This window comes from Calonectris borealis, chromosome 9, assembly GCF_964195595.1.
Source record: "Calonectris borealis chromosome 9, bCalBor7.hap1.2, whole genome shotgun sequence".
In the NCBI taxonomy this organism is placed as follows: domain Eukaryota; kingdom Metazoa; phylum Chordata; class Aves; order Procellariiformes; family Procellariidae; genus Calonectris; species Calonectris borealis.
The window spans coordinates 29,860,116-29,879,158 of NC_134320.1; the positions used below are offsets into that span (position 1 = coordinate 29,860,116).

Consider the following 19,043-nt stretch of genomic DNA (forward strand, 5'->3'; position numbering starts at 1 on the left):
CCTCTCTTTCTTGGGCTAAGACCTTCTGAAGGCATTTTCCTTTTTTTCCAGTAAGTTATTTGAAAAGTAGCTGGTATGAAGAAAACTAGGAATATCAGTAGCATTGAACTGGATCTGGAAAGTAAAATAAATGGGTTGCGATAGAGGCACACACTATCACCAGCAGCGGTTTTGCCCTTTAGCCCTTCTAAAGGCGAGGATGCAGTTGTTACCGCATCAGGGCAGTGGAGAACCAGGATGCCCAGAAAATCTACAGACATCAAACAAGAGAAAAGAAAATGCATGGGCTTTGCTCGCAACACACATCAGGCTCCGTCTCGGAAGCACAAAGCTGAGAAGGAACACAACGCTATAGCAAGTGCTTGCAGGACAAAACCCAAACACCTGAGCCCACCACTAACACTTTAACCTAGCGTCACATGCATGGCAATGTCATCACGTCTGTCCATAAAGCTCTCCTGTGGGTTTTTTTAGTTTTAACAAACCAAACTGTAACTCTATGACCCTGACGTCCCGAAAGCCCTCATTTCCCTGTGCGATCACTTTAGCTGGGGGCTTCATGATCTTGGTTGAAAAGACACACATGGCAAAGCAGGATGTAGAGGAGATGCCAAGTACTCCCCCCCCGCTTGCCCAAGAGGGGCAGCCTGGCTTGGTGCTGCTGAACAACCCCTCTGCAACACACCAAGGCAAAGAGCATTTCCCAGAGCAAAGTGACAGGAACGTAAAGCCGGCACCCTTCCCATTGCACTGCGTCCTCCCAAAGCCTCACGGTCAGAAGCGTGAAGAACCCTGCCCAGAAAACAGCCCTGCAAACTCTCTCTCATCAAACGATACAAATAAACAAAGTCAAAACCTTTGGCAAAAGGCAGCAATGGAATAATACAACAGACAGGCTTACAAGGCATGCTGCAGCTCAGCAGAAACTGATGAAGAAATACATGAGGTTCTCTACCTCAAGGCATGCAGGGAGCCAGAACAGACAAGCACATCAGCCCTTGCACCTTTAAACTTCTGCAAGTTGGTTAAAGCCACCGGACGGCTCCTCCCGGGCACAGCTATACCAGCCCAGATAGATCAAAAGAGCACTGTGCCACCAACCGCTACCTCTGTGGGATTATGGGGGTGCCTTGGAGATGAGGTGCTCCTTGCAGGACGTGGGAACGACACTCAGAGCAAACACGAGAGGAGGTGCGCAGGGGGACAGCCACCGCCCCAGCAGCCCATTTATCTGCGGGGGCTGCAGCCTGCTTCCGCACAGCTGCAGGTGAGGAGCAATCCCACCCAGCATCCCTCGAGTCACCTGTGGTGAAAATCAGGCCCAGGGGCCTGTGAGGACTCGCCTCTGAAAACCGTATGCTTCAAGCTCTAGCAGCTTGTGAGATGACCTCACTGACTTTTATGCCTTTTTTTATACTTTTACTATGAATGGCAAAACATTGCTGGGTTTTTTGTAGAAGGTTTGTCAACTATACCCCTACTCCACAAACCCTTTCACAAAGCAGCTCTGCCTCCCCACGCTGTGCCGTATCTCCCCAGATTTTAACAATGTGTAAGGGCTACTGCAAGTTGCCACAACCCCCAACTTTTTTCCATCATTTCCTTCTTAATTAATATGCATATTCTTCTTAATGGTAATGTATCTTCTTAATAATTTGTATTACATCTCATGGTATCGTTGTTTACTGTACAGCAAATAATGAGGAGTAATGTTTCATCCTTCTTGTTCCTGACGTTTCATGAAGCTGCTCTGCTTTGTAGCTCGGTAGCAGCTTCGGCAATCGGCAGCGTGCGGGATCAGACGTGCAGACTGCTCACCGGCGGCTGTCCTTCTGAGTGATCCTCCCCAGTGCTGAAGAAGGAGCTGGCCCGTTTCTGTCAAATACGGAGTTGCACAGACCTGCCCGTTCCCGTCCCTTTTGCTGTGCAGGAGAGAGCAGCCCCTGACTCGGGGTCCAGGCCTTTTCACGGGGGGATCACCTCACAAGAGCCCAGCTCCACCGCTCCACCCACGTCCCACCCCGCTCACAGGCGTGAGGCAGCTATTGTTTTCATTCATATCCAGTTTCTAAGGCAAACATAACAACTTCTTACTAGCAAAATAAAATTGAGACAATATTTGTGTGTTCGACCAGCTGAAAGTAACAGTTAGAGCAAGCACGACCTGCTCCGCTTGCGCTCCTGGATGAGCACCAGCACGTACCTGTGGCTCACTTGTAATCCATGAGTATCAGCTGAAGTTTTGCCCTGTTTCATTTCTAGACTAGCCTATTTCATGATTTAAAAAACAACAAAAATTGTATAGTGAGGAGAAATATACACATATATTTTGAAGGTTCTTGAAAAATCAGATTTTTTCATATCCCAATAAAAAGTTAGTATGCATGTGTGTCTGTATGTGTGTGTGCATGCAGTGTGCATACATATAAATACAAATATACATATAATAAGTATATATATACAAGGGTGTGTACCAGGCTTAGACCACTGGCCCACGATGCTGATGTAGGGCGAATGGAGGAGCATTGTGTTGCAGACGTGGAGCTCACCGTGCCCTCTGGACCCGTACTGCACCCCGCTGCTGTGACTGCCCTGAGCAGGGGTCCTGCAGGTCGCGCTGCTGGCTCCCATAGCGGGCCCTTCTAAAGCACATCCACCCTAACGGGTTTTTTGTCAAAGTTACTACCCCAGGCAGAGATCATTTATCATTTGGAAACACCAGACTTAGTCGACGTCCCTGCAACGGCACGAGCGATACGCCCATGCTGCGATCTGCGGACGTAGTTCCGTAAAGCGCAGCCAAGAAATGACACACCTCAGCAAGGTGCCGCGGTACGGAGCAGTTCGTAATTAGTGCGGCAGGAGCCATGCTAATGACGAACCCCGCAGCCAGGCGCCCTGCAGCCTGGCCCGGGGGGCGCGGGCCGAGGGATGCCTCCCCCGCTGCCTGACACGGGAGGGGTGCTCAGTGCCGGCTGCGGCAATGCCAGCGCCGCTGCCCCGGCACGGAGCCTTTCCTCTCTGAGTTATCGCAGAGCTGAGATTGTGCGAGGGAAGAAGTTAATTAAGCATCACAGCTTCCTCTCCGACATCGCAAAGCATTTACCTACATCATGGAGAAGTCGGGAGAGGTCTGCGCCAAAGCCCTGTTGATGCAAGTGGGGGTGTCTCCGCTTGGGCCAAAAGTCCCTTGTCTCAAAGGGCTTTGACACCTGGAGACAGAAGCTGCTGTGGAAACGCAAAGTTTCATTAACTCCTTAACTGCGTTATTTTTGCCACCAGCCGTCGTTGCCGTCGGAGGCCGGGAGGTGCGGGTCTGTGTCCCCTCCGGCGTGGTGGTGGCACACAGCTGCCATCGCCCCGAGGTCGGACTTCATCCCCTCCCCGCGGGCACCGGGCAGGCACACGAACGGCCCAGCCTGGGTGGAGGTGGGAAGAGGGGCGAGGGGAGCCAGCCCCGCGGCGGGCCGGGCCGGGGCGGTGCGGATGCTGCCTGCGGCCGAGGGATGGGGTGTCCTGTGCCACGTCCTCCTCCAGTTTTCCAGACCGACTGCTGAACCCGGCGGGGGTTTCTGCGTCCTGCAGCCAGGCCCTGGGCTGTTTGCTGTCCTGGTGCCTGAATTTGTCATCACCACCAGCACCGAAAGTTACGTGGTCTTGATGGGCAAAACCACATTTCAGGCCAGCATTCTGTGGGAAGACACGATGTCAAGCACGTTATTGACAGGACGATGCCATTCCTGACGGAGAACACAAGAGCAGGGCTCAGGACACCGCTCCCCACCACAGCAACTGCTCTGGCGTTTCACCTGGTGTCTCCAAGAGGGCCCGGCTCGCTGGGAAGCGGTCTGCACGGTGGGGCAGAGCCGCCTGATGACGCTTCCACCCGTTTCTCAGGAGCTGGTGCCTGGTCCCAGCGACGGCCAGTTCTACAGAGCCAGGGTCATCCTCCTCTGCCATAAAGTACCCAAACTTGGTGAACTCTCCAAATCGGGAAAGGCAGCTTCTCCCACACCCTGATTTCTAACATCTGGAAAGAGACAGCCTGGTTTGCATCAGCCTGCTCCATCCCAGTTTACTTACAAATGTGGAGTAGCTTTGATCTGTTTCATCCCATTTACAAATCCATAGAGAAATCTATTCTCCTCACGTCAAAAATCTGAAGAAATGACAAAAGCTAATAACGAATCAACTCATGAGATAAGCCAGTGTTTATGGGAGAGGGAAGGACTGACTGCCTGATTTTCCAGGTCAAACTTCTTTTGTGCCCGCATGCATCCTAGGGAGGCAACTAAATGAAGCAGGGATGCACTCAGTGCTTTGCCGTCACAGCCCTGCTCCTAACGGCCATCTTTCTTTTGAGCCAAATTCAGTTCTTAGGGCTCAAGAACACAACTCCCATTGACTGCAGCGGGAATTATCCTCTGCTCCCCACACCCGGGAACACACAAATGAGAAGAAAAGGTTAGACCTAACTTTGTTTGATTATCCCCATTTATAAGCACTCTGGCAGCCACGACCGTTGGTAGGATGGTGGTGCGGAGCTGCTGCTGCAAAGCCTCCCCTGTGCACAGAGGAGTTTCTGTGCGAGAGCTCTCACCCCGCGAGCACGAGGTGCTGCTCACCCCGGCACGCTCAGCACAATGCTCCCTCCCGGCTCTTTCGCAGCCTTCTCCCAAGCAGAAGTGCATGGTTCACACTCAATTTGTTGGGAACCTGGTGGCTACTCTACCCTTTCTATAAGGAAGAGCTACTCCAATAGAGGCAAAGGGCAACGAAGCTGGTGAAGGGCCTGGAGCACAAGTCTGATGAGGAGCGGCTGAGGAACTGGGGGTGTTCAGCCAGGAGAAGAGGAGGCTGAGGGGAGACCTCATCGCGCTCTACAACTACCTGAAAGGAGGTTGTAGCCAGGTGGGGGTTGGTCTCTTCTCCCAAGTAACAGCGATAGGACAAGAGGAGATGGCCTCAAGTTGCACCAAGGGAGGTTTAGATTGGACATTAGGAGAAATTTCTTTACTGGAAGAGTGGTCAGGCCTTGGAACAGGCTGCCCAGGGAAGTGGTGGAGTCACCATCCCTGGAGGTATTTAAAAGACGTGTAGATGAGGCCCTTAGGGACATGGTTTAGTGGGCATGGTGGTGTTGGGTTGACGGTTGGACTCGATGATCTTAGAGGTCTTTTCCAACCTTAATGATTCTATGATTCTATGATTCTATGATTTTATGACAGATTTTAGGAAGCTGAAAGACTGGAGCCTGTGTAACACCAAAAAAGACAGCAGCTTTTTTTACCAAGTAAAGCCACGGTTCCTTCAGCTGGAAGAAAAAAACGGGCATTTGATGTCTCGCCTGCAGGCTGGCCCAGATAGTTTCTGTTTTCATAAACCAAGATTTGAGCCAAGCTGTTCCAAACGACCCTGCAGAGAATGCAGAGCTGCCAGAGCCGGACCGTATGGCTGCCCCGGAAAGAACCAGCTCAGACACCCCTGGGGAAACCCAGAGCAGCTCCCCGGGGTGCCACGGGAAGCCAGGCTCAGTTCATTAACATCAGCTCAACCTCACGCTTTTTCCACTGAAACTCAGACAGATACGCCCGGTCGGTGCGTTCTCACAGACCGAAAGAGAAGAAAACAAACCATGAGATTCCCATGACCCCGGCAGCTCGAAACCAGTGGGTTTCCCCCCGCTCAGCTACACGGTGCCTGGCCCGTGCCCCTGAATGCCAGCCTTGCCACAGCAAGTGCCAGAAGTCAAGGGAACATCACTCTGCACGGATGTCACCTTTTCCCAGCTCGTCTCCACAGTGAACTTGTTCAACTTTACAGACATCTGCTCAGCCCGCTTTTTTTTTCCCTTGAGCTACGCACTTCCCACCCAGCCCTCGCAGCGCAGACCCGGTCCCACTCGTTGCCAGCCCGTGCAGAGGGAGCTGCAGCCCTGCAGCTGGAAAATACCCCCGCTGCTGCGCCGCCCCACGCCTGAGCCAGCCCTTACGGAGCAGACACACAGCTGCCGTCAGCTTTATGTAGCTCTGTGTCTGGCATTAAACATTCATGCTGCTTATACAGCGCACAGAAAAACACAGGCTGTGACGGGCTCTCATGGAAGTTTAATCATGGTGTGACGGTGGGAGCTGACGGGGAGCCCCGGGGCGACAGGCAGAGGGGTTCGGGTCCCCGCAGAGGGGTGGGTCTGGGGGAGCCACTGCCTGAGCAGTCCCAGCGCCCGCATCCCTCCGCACGGGCGGCTGCAGATGGGTGACCGGGAGGCCGAGCACGCCGTGCCACGGACAGAGCTAGAGGAGATCGCCAGCAAAATTTCAGACCTAAACAAATGGAGAGAAATTTTTAGTTTCCATGGGTAAGACTTCTGTTCTGCTTCATTATCACGTTTTTAATTCCAGGTGGTTTTTTAATATCATTTTTTAAGTTATGTTTTATTACAGTACTTATGTGACCATGGAAAAGGGTCTTCATGTACTCAGTAATGCAAGTACTACAGCTTTTACTCTTCCTTTCTTTTGGGGTTCTTTTCTGGCTGGTCTCCTGTTTCTTCATACGTTAGCAATGCCTCTGTTGGTTTTTTTTAATTTGTATTTTATTTTCCCTTTTCAGTTTGGAAATCAGTAATACAACTCATCAGGTACTGTTTCTCTAAAAGGTAACATTTTGTATTTTCCAGTGGTTTTTGTGACCAGGTTATCATATTGAGGAAATTATGCATCTATATATGCAGCACAGCAGACAGTCTTTAAGGAGATTTATTTCTTATGCTCCTCCTTTAAGAAACATGCATTTTCTTTAGATATTTTAAATGTCTTCCTGATCTAAATCAAAGTAACGGTTTTCATGGTCAATTTTAGAACACAGGGAAAAAAAGATAACAAGTTAAAACCTCTTAAATATAAGTATTTGGAAAACCTGCTGCGCCTTTAGGTTGGAAAGCACTGAAGTTTATTCCCTGTAATTCAGACAAACACAACATTACTTTATACTCCAATCATCGGCTTGTAGGGACGTATCTGTAACGTTTGAAAAAAGCTGGAAGTCAAATACGCCGATGCTCCCTGACAGACGGGTCGCTGTGCCCGCCCTACTGGGAATACTGGGGGGGTTTAACTTTCGGCGCAGGCGAGGCAGCGGCGTGGGGTGAGGTACCGTCTGCTCTCTCCCTGTCCAGCGGCGCCGGGGCAGCGCTGGCCACGGACCACCTGGAGCTGGAGAGCCCGTGGGGCCACCGTCGCCGCCTCGCACGCCCCCCGCCGTCCCCCGGCCCCTCCTGCTCCCTCCAGGCACCGGCGGCCGGCCCATCTCCTTGGAAATGGCAATGGTGAGCAGGCCTGCTGAATTAAGCATGAGCTGTAATTTAATCTCGTTAAAAGAAAGAGACGCGGGAACCGTACCTGGCGTTGCGGGAGGCTCGGCGTATTGCTGGGCTGAAGGCTGCAGCCTGCTGTTCGCTGTAACAGCAGCATATAATCGTCATGATTTATTTACGAGACTTTTAAAGAACATGGTTGCAACACCACCTTAAAACTTATAGACTATAATTCTCATTAGATAATAGGTCAAATGACAAAGCGTAATGTTTCCCTGCTCTTTGGTGCTTTCCTAGCGAATAGCCTCGGAACAGGAGGCAGAAGTTGGGGAGATCAGTAAGATACTTCCACTCTCACCCCAACACCGGGTTTTGAGAGCACTAATGACGGGTGCCTGCTGCCCCTGCCCACGTGAAGAGCCTTCACCAGAAGCTCGGGGGGTTTCTGCGGGGGGTGGCAGGACGGTCTCCAGTGCCAGCCGTACCACCCGTGACCTCCCACACCAAACCAGTGCCCTGTCACTTGAGCACAAACTTAATGAGAAGCTCAAGGGCTTAATACCAGAGGTGGAAGCCTGGCCAGGGCTGCCTACTGAACACACATCTGAAAAACGTCCAGTCCTAGAGAGATTTAGACACAACGCTGCGCTTACTGGCAGCTTCACGTGAATCCGTCCTCTCCAGTTCACGACCCGCTTGCACAAATCGCCCAGATCAGCGGCGCAGTGATGTACGTTCGGTTTACTTTGCTGGGCGAATACATCATTCACCAAAATGAAAATTAATCAGGAAAAACGTTCCGGGAGGGCCCAGGCCACGTCGCAGGCTGGGGGTGGTGCGGGGTGGGGCCAGCCCCTGGCCCCCCGCGCCCGGGCAGCTCCCTCGCGGCACCCAGCGGGAGAGGCGGGGGGGAGCCGGGGCCATCACGCCCCGCCGCCCCCGGTGAAGAGCACCCACCCGGCTTTGGGGCAATGTGCTAGTGTCAGAAGTAAACGGAGCTCACGGATACAGTCAGAGGTCGCAAGCATCTCTACGTTAGGTGGAAGCCACACGGGTTTTTGAGCTTTCTCTTTTAATTCAGCTGCCAGCCCAAAAGCTGGCTGTGCGTGCCTGGACGGGTCCTGGACACGGGACACGCTCAGCGACGGCCATGCCGGCCCTCCGAGGGGGAGGCCACAGACGAACCCTCCCCTGCCTCCCGCCAGCGCTGCGCCGCCCCAGCCACTGCTGCACAAGCGCTTTATAGGGGGTTTGCACGGGGAAACGTAGATATTTAATTTTGTCCCCAGAGGTGCCGCTGATGACGGCAAGTGCCTTGCCCAGGTCTTCCCCCAAAAGGTGTAGTGTATCCGGGTGTAAATTATTTACACACTGCAACTGTACTTCACAGGAGTGGTTGACGCTGGGTGAAATAAGCCTCTGCATTAGCCACAAACATCACCTTTGCTTCGAAATTATGGGGCCTGATTCTCGGTAGATGATTTTACACGGCTCTGGCTGTGAGCACACATGCTGAGCCTGTATCCCGAGGCCCCTCGGACGCTGGGGTGTGAAGGGAGCTGAACCCAGCCCATCTTTCTCCTCCTCCACAGGGGCTGCGAAAGCTGCTGTTTGGAAACGTCTTCCACCTCTTCAGCTGTGAATGGGCAAAAGCATACTTCAGGTTTCGTGAGCCGTACTCTGACCTGGCCTATGCTTTGGAGGCAGAAAAGGTAAATGTTTCGGCGCAGCGACTGGCACCGTCTCCCCAGCGTCTCAGCCACTCGTGGGAGCTGGCAGCCAGCACTGGGTGCCTCGGCAGTGCACATGCCTGCTCCCCGTGCCCTGCACGCCTGCATCCCATGGCAGCACCCTGCGCTCTGTACACCTGCACACCACACCTGCACCCCACGCCCTGCACGCCTGCACCCCATGCTTTGCACGCCTGCATCCTGCGCTCTGCACGCCTGCACCCCACACTCTGCACACCTGCACCCTGTGCTCTGCATGCCTGCACCCCACACCTGCACCCTGCGCTCTGCACGCCTGCATCCCACGCCTGCACCCTACGCTCTACACACCCGTACCCTGCGCGCCGCATGCCTGCACTCCACACCTGCACGATATGCTCTCCACACATGCACCCCACGCTCTGCACGATTGCACCTCACGCTCTGCACGCCTGCCCGGCGGAGCTTTCTCCTCAGGGAGATTGCGGGGGCTTCCAGCTGCAGCCACGCTCCACAGCTGTCCTGAGCGAAGCTCCAGCTGCCCTCGCGGTGGAGACACTGAAGCGTGTCTGGAAATGGGATGAACTGTCCTGATCCAGCAGCACGCTGTAGACACAAACTTTAAACACCACGGTATTAAATGCTTCCAAGGTGAAGGCTCAAGAGAGAAGCAGCAGGTTGTCGTAGGTGGGCACAAATAAGTGGTACTTGCCTGTTTCTTTTTTGGTAATTAGAGTTACCTTCTTCTTACTGCCCTGCTTGAAAATCAAGTAAATGAATTTACCTACATTTTCATTTACTGAAAGAGGGAGCTTTTCCTCTTTCTTATTTACCATCATAATACTGCCCCCAAAAAAGCAGAAGACCAAGATACACACTTAAAACTGCAAATCCCTTTAACCTGCCAGGAGACTAAAATGCTTTTTACAAATGCAGGTGAAACTCCCTGAGTTCAGAGGCTCTGTGACTGCAGAGAGGACGACAGCCCTGATGCATGCAGCCAGCATGGCTGGGAGCTGGGCATGGCCACCCTTGTGCACGGCCCCACATCAGCCCCACGCTGCCTCAAGACCCCAGTCCCTTTGCTGTGAGGCTGGAGGAGAGAAAAAATAAGCCATGGTGCTTCTAGGCAATGTGGTACCTGGAGCTCAGAGCCCTTCCCTGCGGCTGCAGCGCTGCAAGGCAGGGACCCCCGCCCAGGACCTCCCCTCCACATGAGCACACAGCCAGGCCGCCCTGGAGTCTTTCCTTGTGTTCCTTTTCTTGGTTTTAGGCACATAAGATTTTTTTCAATTTACTTTTCCATTCAGCTCAGGAGTTGTCAGCAGCGCTCCTGAATTCCCAGGAAGAGAAGAAAAATTACCCCCCGATACTGAGAGCAGGACGGCTCAGAGTGGCCGGGGACCGCTGCGATTTCCTGAGACTGACATCACACGTGCTAGTTCAGGCTCCGTAGCACTGGGAAGTGTTGTCTTTCTGTTTCCAGGGGGGAACAAGAGCCATTCTGATGGCTGTACAGGCGCACATCATTAAATACCTGCTCTTCATAAGAAACACGGAATATACTCACCTGGAAAGGTAAGAAGTTAAGCCTTCCCACAGGACATACGGAAGGTATTTCCTGGCATTATTTGGACTAAGACATGCTAGCACCAGCCTCTAGGTTTAACCAAACTAGACCCAAGTTCAGGTTTGCAACTACAGGTGGGGATTTGCACCCAGAAGAAAAGCCTTGTCTGACTCCCAGGCAAGGCTTTCTCCCCCCAAAGCATTTTTGTGGCACTTGCTTCCTCGTCCCACTCCCTGGCACCATGGTCACAGCCTGCGGCAGCGCTTGCGCAGCATCGGTGCTGCGCGGCTGCTCACGAGGCTGCCGGCCGACGCCGGCCGGTGCTGAGCGCACTGTGGGCAGCGTTGGGAAGGGGAAGGCAGAACTCAGCCCTTGCTGCCGGGGACACCCGCGTGGCAGCCCCAGCCAGGATGAAAGCCCCCACGGCAGGCACGTCGCTCCCAGTGCACGGGAAGCACGTCCGCACCAGCAGCAGTGATGGCACCAAGCGAAAAGTGGAAATTTCAAGGAAGATGGGCACAGCTCGATCGGCAGCTGCCTTCTGCACAAATCCCCTCGCGTCTTTGCATCCCCACTTGTTACGGCTGCGTGGTCCTCTCAGCCACCGGATAACTCAGGCGGGGCAGGACCTCTGGGGTCCGACCCAGCCCCGGCTGGGAGGGGCCCGTGTCACACTCAGGCTCAGCCTCAGGGCTGGGGGCTCGCAGCATCCCCGAGGACGGACCCTCGGCACAGACCCCCCGGCCCCACGCCCCTGTCTCCTGCTCGGCAGGCTGTGCAGGATAAGCCGGCAGGAGCAAGGCGAGGCGCTGGCTGCGGCCCTGGCAGACACCCTGTGGGCAGCAGGAGGAGGTGGGAGAGCCGTTATCTGCCTCGTCACCGCAGCCGTCCATGTTACCCCAAGCGGAGACTACAAAGCCGACCACTTCACGGAAAGAGTGAGTATGAAAACGCCTTCTGCAAACAGGATTTTCTTGAAAGACATGTCTGGCCTGAAATTTTTAAAGACAGGAAACGTAAGATCTCATAAACCTGTTCCCTAGCTTTCGGTGCACCACAAATTGTGAGCACTTTAGACCCACGTCCCAGCTGGAGCCTGTAAGACACTTCTGCCTCCTCGTAGAGGCTTTAGGTGAGTCCAGAGGCTGCCGGTCCCTTTCATTAAAGGCTGATTTTTCTTCTCCAGCAAAAAGGAGAAACCAGTTAACATAAAGCTGTTCCTCTAACTCTTCGTATAGAGCTGAACTCCTCAGTTTAGGAAGGGGCAGAGTAGACTCTTGCATTCTTCTTTCCTTTGTCTAAAGGGAACACTGCATTAAAAAGCTCAGCTTTTTGATATAATTAATGTCTCCTTTACGACGTCTTCCTCTGCACTCGTGCAATACAGATCCAGCTGTTTGAGTTCTGTGAGAAAGCAGCAGCTCAGGAGTTCATCTTTGACCATATAAACTGTGTAAGTATGGGATATTTGCTTTATGCTGAGTTATTTTGTTGCTTGCTTACATCTTATTTCCCATTGAAAAGTGGACCTTTGGAGATCAATAGTACGCCTTCAGCAGGACATTCAGACTGTTACTGTACAGTTAGTTCATGGATCATTTCTAACCTTTCCTGCAGGAAATGATCCTGCTCCCACTAAAATCCCCAGGACTTTACCCACTGATGTCAGCACCCTCAGTCTGCAAACGCTGCGTAAACCAGGGCAGCGTTTTGTACATCACACAAATACAAAATACGATTCCTTGCAAAAATCTGGGGAGAAAAAACAAAACCAGTTTAGCCAATAACTGGAAGTTTCTTCTTTCCTTTTTTTACCTGATCCTATTCAACAAAATTAGTTACAAAATCTTCCCGGAATAACACCTTATTCTTTTGGCTCAACAACTCACCTAAGGTTGTATTAAAGCAGAGGAATTGTTTTAATTAAACATCATATACCTGCCATAATTCCTCCCCTGTGATTACTTATTTCTTTTTCCAGTTCAAAGGCGAAGGAAGTCATGGAGTGATCCTATTTTTATACAGTTTACTTTTCTCTAGGACACTGGAAAGGTATATTTCATTTTTTAAACAATTTCCTCTAGTTTAGTTACATCTTCTGAAATGGTCTTTTCCTTGTTCTGCTTAAACGTCCATTCCTTGTCGAACGTGGAGAAGCAACTGCCCACGAGGCAGACGCAGAGCCGGTGGCTGTGTTGTATGGATGCGGATGTTGCACGCCCGAGTACCTGCCTGCACGTCCAGGAGCAGGCAGGAGGGGCAGCGGAGGGGAGCGGAGCCCTTTGCACGCGCAGCGGGAACAATGCTCTGCGTAGAACCAGGAGCTGTCCCGCCGGCAGCCACACTCCTGTCACAGCCAATTAGACTTAAAGGGGAAAATCACAAGAAGTTTATGTAAACACAGGAGAATTCTGCCAGTATGACTATGCGGGCAGAGGTGACTGACAGGGTCTTCCTAAACCCGATGTAATTAGATTTGGGTAAAGATGCTTTAGAAAGCTACAGAGGCATATTTATACCAATATAAAACATGATTCATACTAATGTGACACTATTTAGCAACAAATTGCACCGCTACTTCAAATAGTTGTGTTCAGGCTGCGCCGGGTGTAACCGAGGCCTTTCGGCAGTAATTGCACCGAGGGAAATCCCGGCTCCGTCTGCAGGGGCCTGAATCTGACCCTAAATTTGAGTTTTAATAGAAGAGATCTGAAGTGCAAGAGCTCCCGCTGAGCGCAAGTCTGCTGTGCCAGGGCACCGCCGCCGTGCCAACAGCAGAGGAGTCTGCGGGCTGTCTCCCCCTCCTGTGAACCCGGGGTGCACAGCCATCGCCTCAGCACGGGGCCAGACGCCGCGTAACACTTTGTGCTTGGTCGTACAGGGTCCAAGAAGATTTAGACTGCACGGCAACTCCTCTGTTAAAATTCAGGTTTGGAAACATCACCTGTACACAGGTAAGATTAGCCTCATCTCTCAAGTTTTCTTTTTTGATTATTCCCACATTTGATTTAGGAAAAAACCCTCACTTGTTAATCCGATGAAAAAAAAGCATAAGGCCATAGAAAAATATTTTGCAAACTTTAATCATGCCTGTCCATTTAAGAAACGGATGATGATGATGATGATAACAATAACAACAATAATAATAAGGCCACAGGTAGTCTGGCGTTCCTCTGCTCACGACGGGCACGACAGAGCGGGGAGCGGGACACCAGCTGCCATTTTGCAAAGGGCTTTGCTCCGCTGCCTGGTGGCGTGAGCACGGGCTGTTTCCCCGCAGGCCGTGCTCAGCCTCCTCCTAACGGGCCGCGCGAGCCCGCACGAGCTCGACGGCGGCCAGGAGCCGGGGCCCGGCGGCAGGGGCGTCGAGGCAGGGCAGCGGCGGGGCCCGGTGGGCTACCTGCGCTGGGGCAGGGCGCGGGCGGAGCGGCAGGTGAGAGCCGGCACCGAAGCTGCTGCCCGCGCGCCAGGGCTGCGGGGACGCAGGCTGCGCGTGACGCGAGGCCTCGCCCCCTCCCCAGGTGTGCCCCGGGCTGCGGACGCCCCGGCTGCCCGTCTGGCTGTGCGGCGTCAGCGGGAGGCACGGCGTTCTCTTCGGCACCGACAGCCTGCTCCTCTCCGACTGGAGAACAGAGAGAGTCTTCCACCTCTACTTCTACAACGGGCAGCCGCAGCAGACAGAAACAGCCCGACTAACGATAGGTACGCACCCCAGCTTACCGGGGGAGGACGGGAGCCGTGGGTGTCGCGCACAGACCACACGTAGAACCGTGTATGTCTATAGCTAGGTGGGTCTACTCACACATACCATTCAACGTTCTGTATGTAATACAGACATACATACACACTGTATATAATATTAACCTTTCACGGAATGTGAGGAGCCTACCCTAAACAGCAGTGTAAAAAGACACGAATAAAAACCTGGCTTTGAAAGGACCGTGCCCATTTCGGAAGGGGTGATGCTCTCAAGCAGGCGGCCCGTTGCTGGGAAGAGCTATAGGAGCGTTTTCTATAGAAGTAACAGCTCCTGAGTCCCTGCATAAACTCCAGTCCGCTGACACCCCCTCCAGCCCGCAGCTGGTTCCTGGGCATGGTGGGTGCTCAGCACCGGCGAAGCCGAGCCGAGCTGTCCCCCAGTGCCGGGGGGGCTGAGGGGCTCCAGTGCGCAGGCGCCGGGTGAGCTGCCAGCGGGACGGAGCCCATCCCACCCATGGCGCACGCAGCAGGGACGGCCACCCTCCCTTCCCCGGGCGCAGAGCCCCCGGTCTCCTCCCAGCACGGGGGCCACTCAGGACTTCGCCATTTTTTCCCCTACTCCCAGATGTGGCCAAAGAGTTTTTATTGGAGAAGTGACAGTTTTTCAGGATACCAGATGCAACTGTCACTTCTGTGTTAAATACTCAATTCGGACATACCATTTAAAACCATGTTTCACCTTCCGTTGCTGTTAAGCTCCCATCAGTCCAATATGAATGCCCTGCTGACTAAGTGTCCTAGAACAACTCCTAGCAGGAGAAGGAAAGCCCACAGACACCCACCCCTTGATGGGACAAATCCCAGGAGAGAACGCTCCCATAAGTGCAAAGTTTAAATACAATAGGAAGCAGAATCGCTTCACGATTAATTCAAAATTTGAATAAACCTATCTCTAATGCAGCGATGCTGGCATACAGGATGGGTTAACAGCCTGTTTTCAGCATCTAACTTAGAATTAAGTTTATATTTTCGTGCCCAGCAGCCAGGTGCCACCGTGGCCCTCGTGTTCCCCTTCGGGTTTTAAATCCACACCAGGAGGAATGAACTGCTCCTTCGAGCATCAAATGGGTTGCGAATCAGGCTGCATGCTTAGGCTGCGAGTTTCTTGTATCTCCGCGCACCGTTTACCTTCACTTTCTGAATGCCCAGCCCCTTTTCCTCGCTCTCACTATGTAAAGCATTTAAAGTAAAGTAAGAAACTTGAAAACACCACAGTAAAGGCTAAATTTGCAGGAAAGAAGGGTGAATTGAGATTCACGGTCATGATACGCAGCTTGGCCACAGATAAAGATGTGCACATCTGTTCGGAAAAACAATATGCAAACATACCCTGCAAGGAGTCGAGAGCTGTATTTATAGCACCTGAATTTCCTGAGGCAGGGGCCCGCACAGCGCGGGGGGATCCCCCACCGGCCGGGGAGGCTGGGCCGGTGCTGCCCCGAGCCCCCTCCTGGGGCAGGGCAGGCGGCACAGCTGCAGCGATCCAGCCAGTTCTGCTTTTAACCTTTTCTAAAACTTTTTTGAAGGGGGTTGGGTTTTTTAGACTTTTTTTTTAACTGCGTTTCCTTTTCAGACACTCATTCGCATCACTGGGAAGAGGCCCAAAGTGAAGACCCAAGCAGCCCAGGGAAGAGGCGTCCATCCGTGGAGATGGCAATCAGGACCAAGTGGGCAGGCGCGACCATCAGCTGGAACGGGACAGACCCCTTCTTCTGAGGAGTCCAACAGGACAGACCCCTTCTTCTGAGGAGTCCCGGCATCTCCCACTTGCTGCCGACTCCACCAAACACTGTGGTCTGGAGGAGAAAAAACACTTTCACTAATAAAACAGCCTTTGGCACCTTGAGCGGATGCCCTGTTCGGCAAGGCATCACACCCACTGTGAAAGCCTGCGCCGGTGAGGAACAGTCGCTAGCGACACTGCCTCACTGCACACGTTTTCCAGGTGGCAGGATGCAGGTTCTTCTGCTTCCCACAACAGCTGGCAGAAAAAGGAAAGAGGGTGGCAATTTGCTTTCCTCCCATGCCAGGCAGAGACGTTAAAGAAATGAAGGTGTCTCTTAAGAGTGCAGTGGAAGTGAAATCAATATTGAGCATTGACAATACTGTGTGCATCTAATTTATTTAATCCAGTGTGTGCAACTAATTCAGCCGTTTGCAATGAATAAGGTTTTCTCCCAGCTCTCTGCAGCTGTGACTTCTGCAACCGGGTCTCTCTCCTGCTTCAATGACAGCTCGAGCGTGGACCCCGGCCAGGCTGGCTCATGGAGCTATCCTGCATCCCGCACCAGCGGGGAAGCACAGCTCGTACATCGGGACCAGGGCAAAAGAAAGTCTCATGAGGTGCTCCTTGCTGGAAGTCCGCGATTTTACTGACTCTGAGCGTGGCCAAGTCCTGGCACCCTGCGGCAGCCTGGCGAGCGTGGGCAGGGCACATCACTCCTCACGTTAACCACTTTCCACTTCCTTTTTTATAGACATCGCCCAAAAAAGACCTATTAGTCATACCAAAATGTGTTGCTAATGACAACTGTACTGAGAACAATACACCTTTCTGCAAGTGATCCAGAAGTTTTGTTTAAATGATTTGAATTAAAAAAAAAAAAAAAGAAATGGTCACAACCAGCCTGAGATTCAGCCCGGCCAGGGCGAGCAGCCCGCTGGTTAGCAAGCTAACATGGGGTCTGCACTTGTCATTGTCCCGCTTCTTCAATTTCTGCTCAATTCAGAGCTCCCCCAAGCGCGTGGCACCCCCGCTGCAGAGCTGTGGGTCAGACGAAGCGCTGCTGTCCCCAGGCGCCCCCAGCCCCGGTGACACTGTGACAGGCGTGCCACCACCGCCCAGGCACAGGCACCACACAGAAGGGCCTGGGGCAGGGCTGCGAGCCCCCAAAACCTGGGGGGCATTGGCGAGATGGCAGCCCCCAGGCCCGGCCGCGGAGCTGCCAGCACAAGCCAGAGCCAGAGGGTGCTGGCAGGTGACAGGCAGCCTGCCTGCCAGCAGGAGGGCACCCTGTGCTCCCACCCCACCAGAACCTCCTGCCAGACCGGGGAGGCCACGCTGCCCACCTAGCAGCACCCCAGGCTGCCCACGCGGGCTGCGCGTCGGAGCCGGGGACAAAAGGGTGGAGAAGAGCCCACGCCAAGGCAGGCGCATTGCAACGAGACGCTGCAAGACAGCACTTATTTTAACTGGGGAATACCAGCATGTGCTTGTGCAAATAATGAATTAACAATGAATGAAAGAAACTGTGTGGTAAATGCTATACTGCCAGCACAACGCGGTATATTGCAAGGCTATGTGTGCCATATGATAGCTGCCACGGAGACAAAAGGGTGCAAAGACCGGCCTTCCAGACCTGTTTTCCACGGGAAGGCTGCAGCCCCAGTCCTTCCTCTTGCTCCCAACAAGCCGTGGGGACGGTCAGCCCATCTGGCCCTGCCGGCACCGGCTCTTGCTCGCGCTGCAGAGAGGGGCCCCAGGGCTGCCGGGTCTGCGCCAGTCCATCGCCCTGCCGTGACCACACCAGAGACTCTGGCCACCAGCGCAAGCGGGGGAACGGGGCATCAGGAGCAGAGTCCCCCGTCCTTTCGGCCACACCACCGCCCCCAGACCCCCTGCCTCCCACCCTGGCCCCTGCTCACCCACACCCCGCTGCTCCCTGTCCGCTCACAAAACCGGGTGCGGCAAATGCCCGTCTGATTGCTAAAGACTGAAAAAGGAAGAGAAACCAGACTGCAGGAACACACGCCCTCACCACCTCCCTCGGGCTTTCATCCTTTTGCCCCCACATCTTCATGTCTTTTTATAACCTTCTTGCAGTGCACGGCTAAATGTAAGCTGTTAATTTCCCTCAATGAGAACTAAGCCCCTGTCCATTTCTGCAAGGTAACATCACGCTTATGGATGCTTTAAAAATAAGAAGCAATAATGACACAACCTGGCTATTAGTCAAACTTGTCTGAAAAACCGCCACAGCTCCAGCACCTCAGAAAGCTCTGTCCTCGTGACAGGGACAACAGCTACAGATGTGCACTTCTAGTCTGGAAATTTCTTTGCAGAAGACAAATAAACCTTGCAAAACCCCACACACATCCCACGGATACTCAGGGGTGCTGCCATGCCCCGAAATACAGGAATATTTGGGGAGAGCAGGGGCTCCTGGCAAGGAATGCGAACAACAAATCCAGACACACACAAATGAAACACATGCCACGTTTTGGCACCTTGCATGAGTTGAACTCAAGCAGGAAACAAGTATCGGAGCCTCTGGCAGCGCATGGACAACCTGCAGGTTTTTACCTCCAAGGGAGTCGCACCAGAAGGAAGAAACAGGATCAGCTGCATGAAAAGGCTTTTAAGGCCACACATCACCTCCGGAGATAAACTCTCCGTCAACTTTCCTGGCAGGTAGGGAAGGCGTCAGCTCTTCCCCACGTGGAGGTGCCAGCATCCGTAAGCCTCGGCTGGGCGCTGCCGCTTCGCCCCCAGCCACCCTCCCACCGCCCTCCCCTTCCCGGCCGCGGAGCTTCAGAAAGTGGTGGAAACGTCCGTCACCCCCAAGGTCCCTTTTCTGCACGGACCTGGTGGCCAGTGGGCGATGGGCTCTGAAGCTGCAGAAGAGACAAGCAGAGCTCATTTCTCTATTTACCACTATTTTACAAATCATCTTTTTACTGCAAACAGTTA

General features: G+C 53.2%; 1 protein-coding gene across 1 annotated transcript; it reads left to right on the forward strand.

The window, feature by feature from the left end:
- Positions 1–6,080: 6,080 nt before the first annotated feature.
- Positions 6,081–17,272, forward strand: MINDY4B (MINDY family member 4B). Its single transcript, XM_075157709.1, has 14 exons — positions 6,081–6,358; positions 6,613–6,640; positions 7,178–7,327; positions 7,613–7,652; positions 8,000–8,045; positions 8,871–9,027; positions 10,511–10,602; positions 11,367–11,532; positions 11,982–12,047; positions 12,576–12,646; positions 13,476–13,548; positions 13,875–14,027; positions 14,116–14,296; positions 15,927–17,272. The coding sequence occupies exons 1-14, from the start codon at positions 6,252–6,254 to the stop codon at positions 16,067–16,069; spliced, it is 1,473 nt and encodes a 490-aa protein (XP_075013810.1). The 5' UTR covers positions 6,081–6,251; the 3' UTR covers positions 16,070–17,272.
- Positions 17,273–19,043: the final 1,771 nt, after the last annotated feature.

What these genes read in the sequence shown, in the direction of transcription:
- MINDY4B (XM_075157709.1), top strand. Translation starts at nt 6,252, where the DNA reads ATGGGTGACCGGGAGGCCGAGCACGCCGTGCCACGGACAGAGCTAGAG. An exon ending in CAGATCAGCGGCGCAGTGAT is followed by an intron (nt 8,046 to 8,870) that starts GTACGTTCGGTT and finishes TGGGGTGTGAAG; the next exon opens with GGAGCTGAACCCAGCCCATC. An exon ending in ATGCTTTGGAGGCAGAAAAG is followed by an intron (nt 9,028 to 10,510) that starts GTAAATGTTTCG and finishes TTCTGTTTCCAG; the next exon opens with GGGGGAACAAGAGCCATTCT.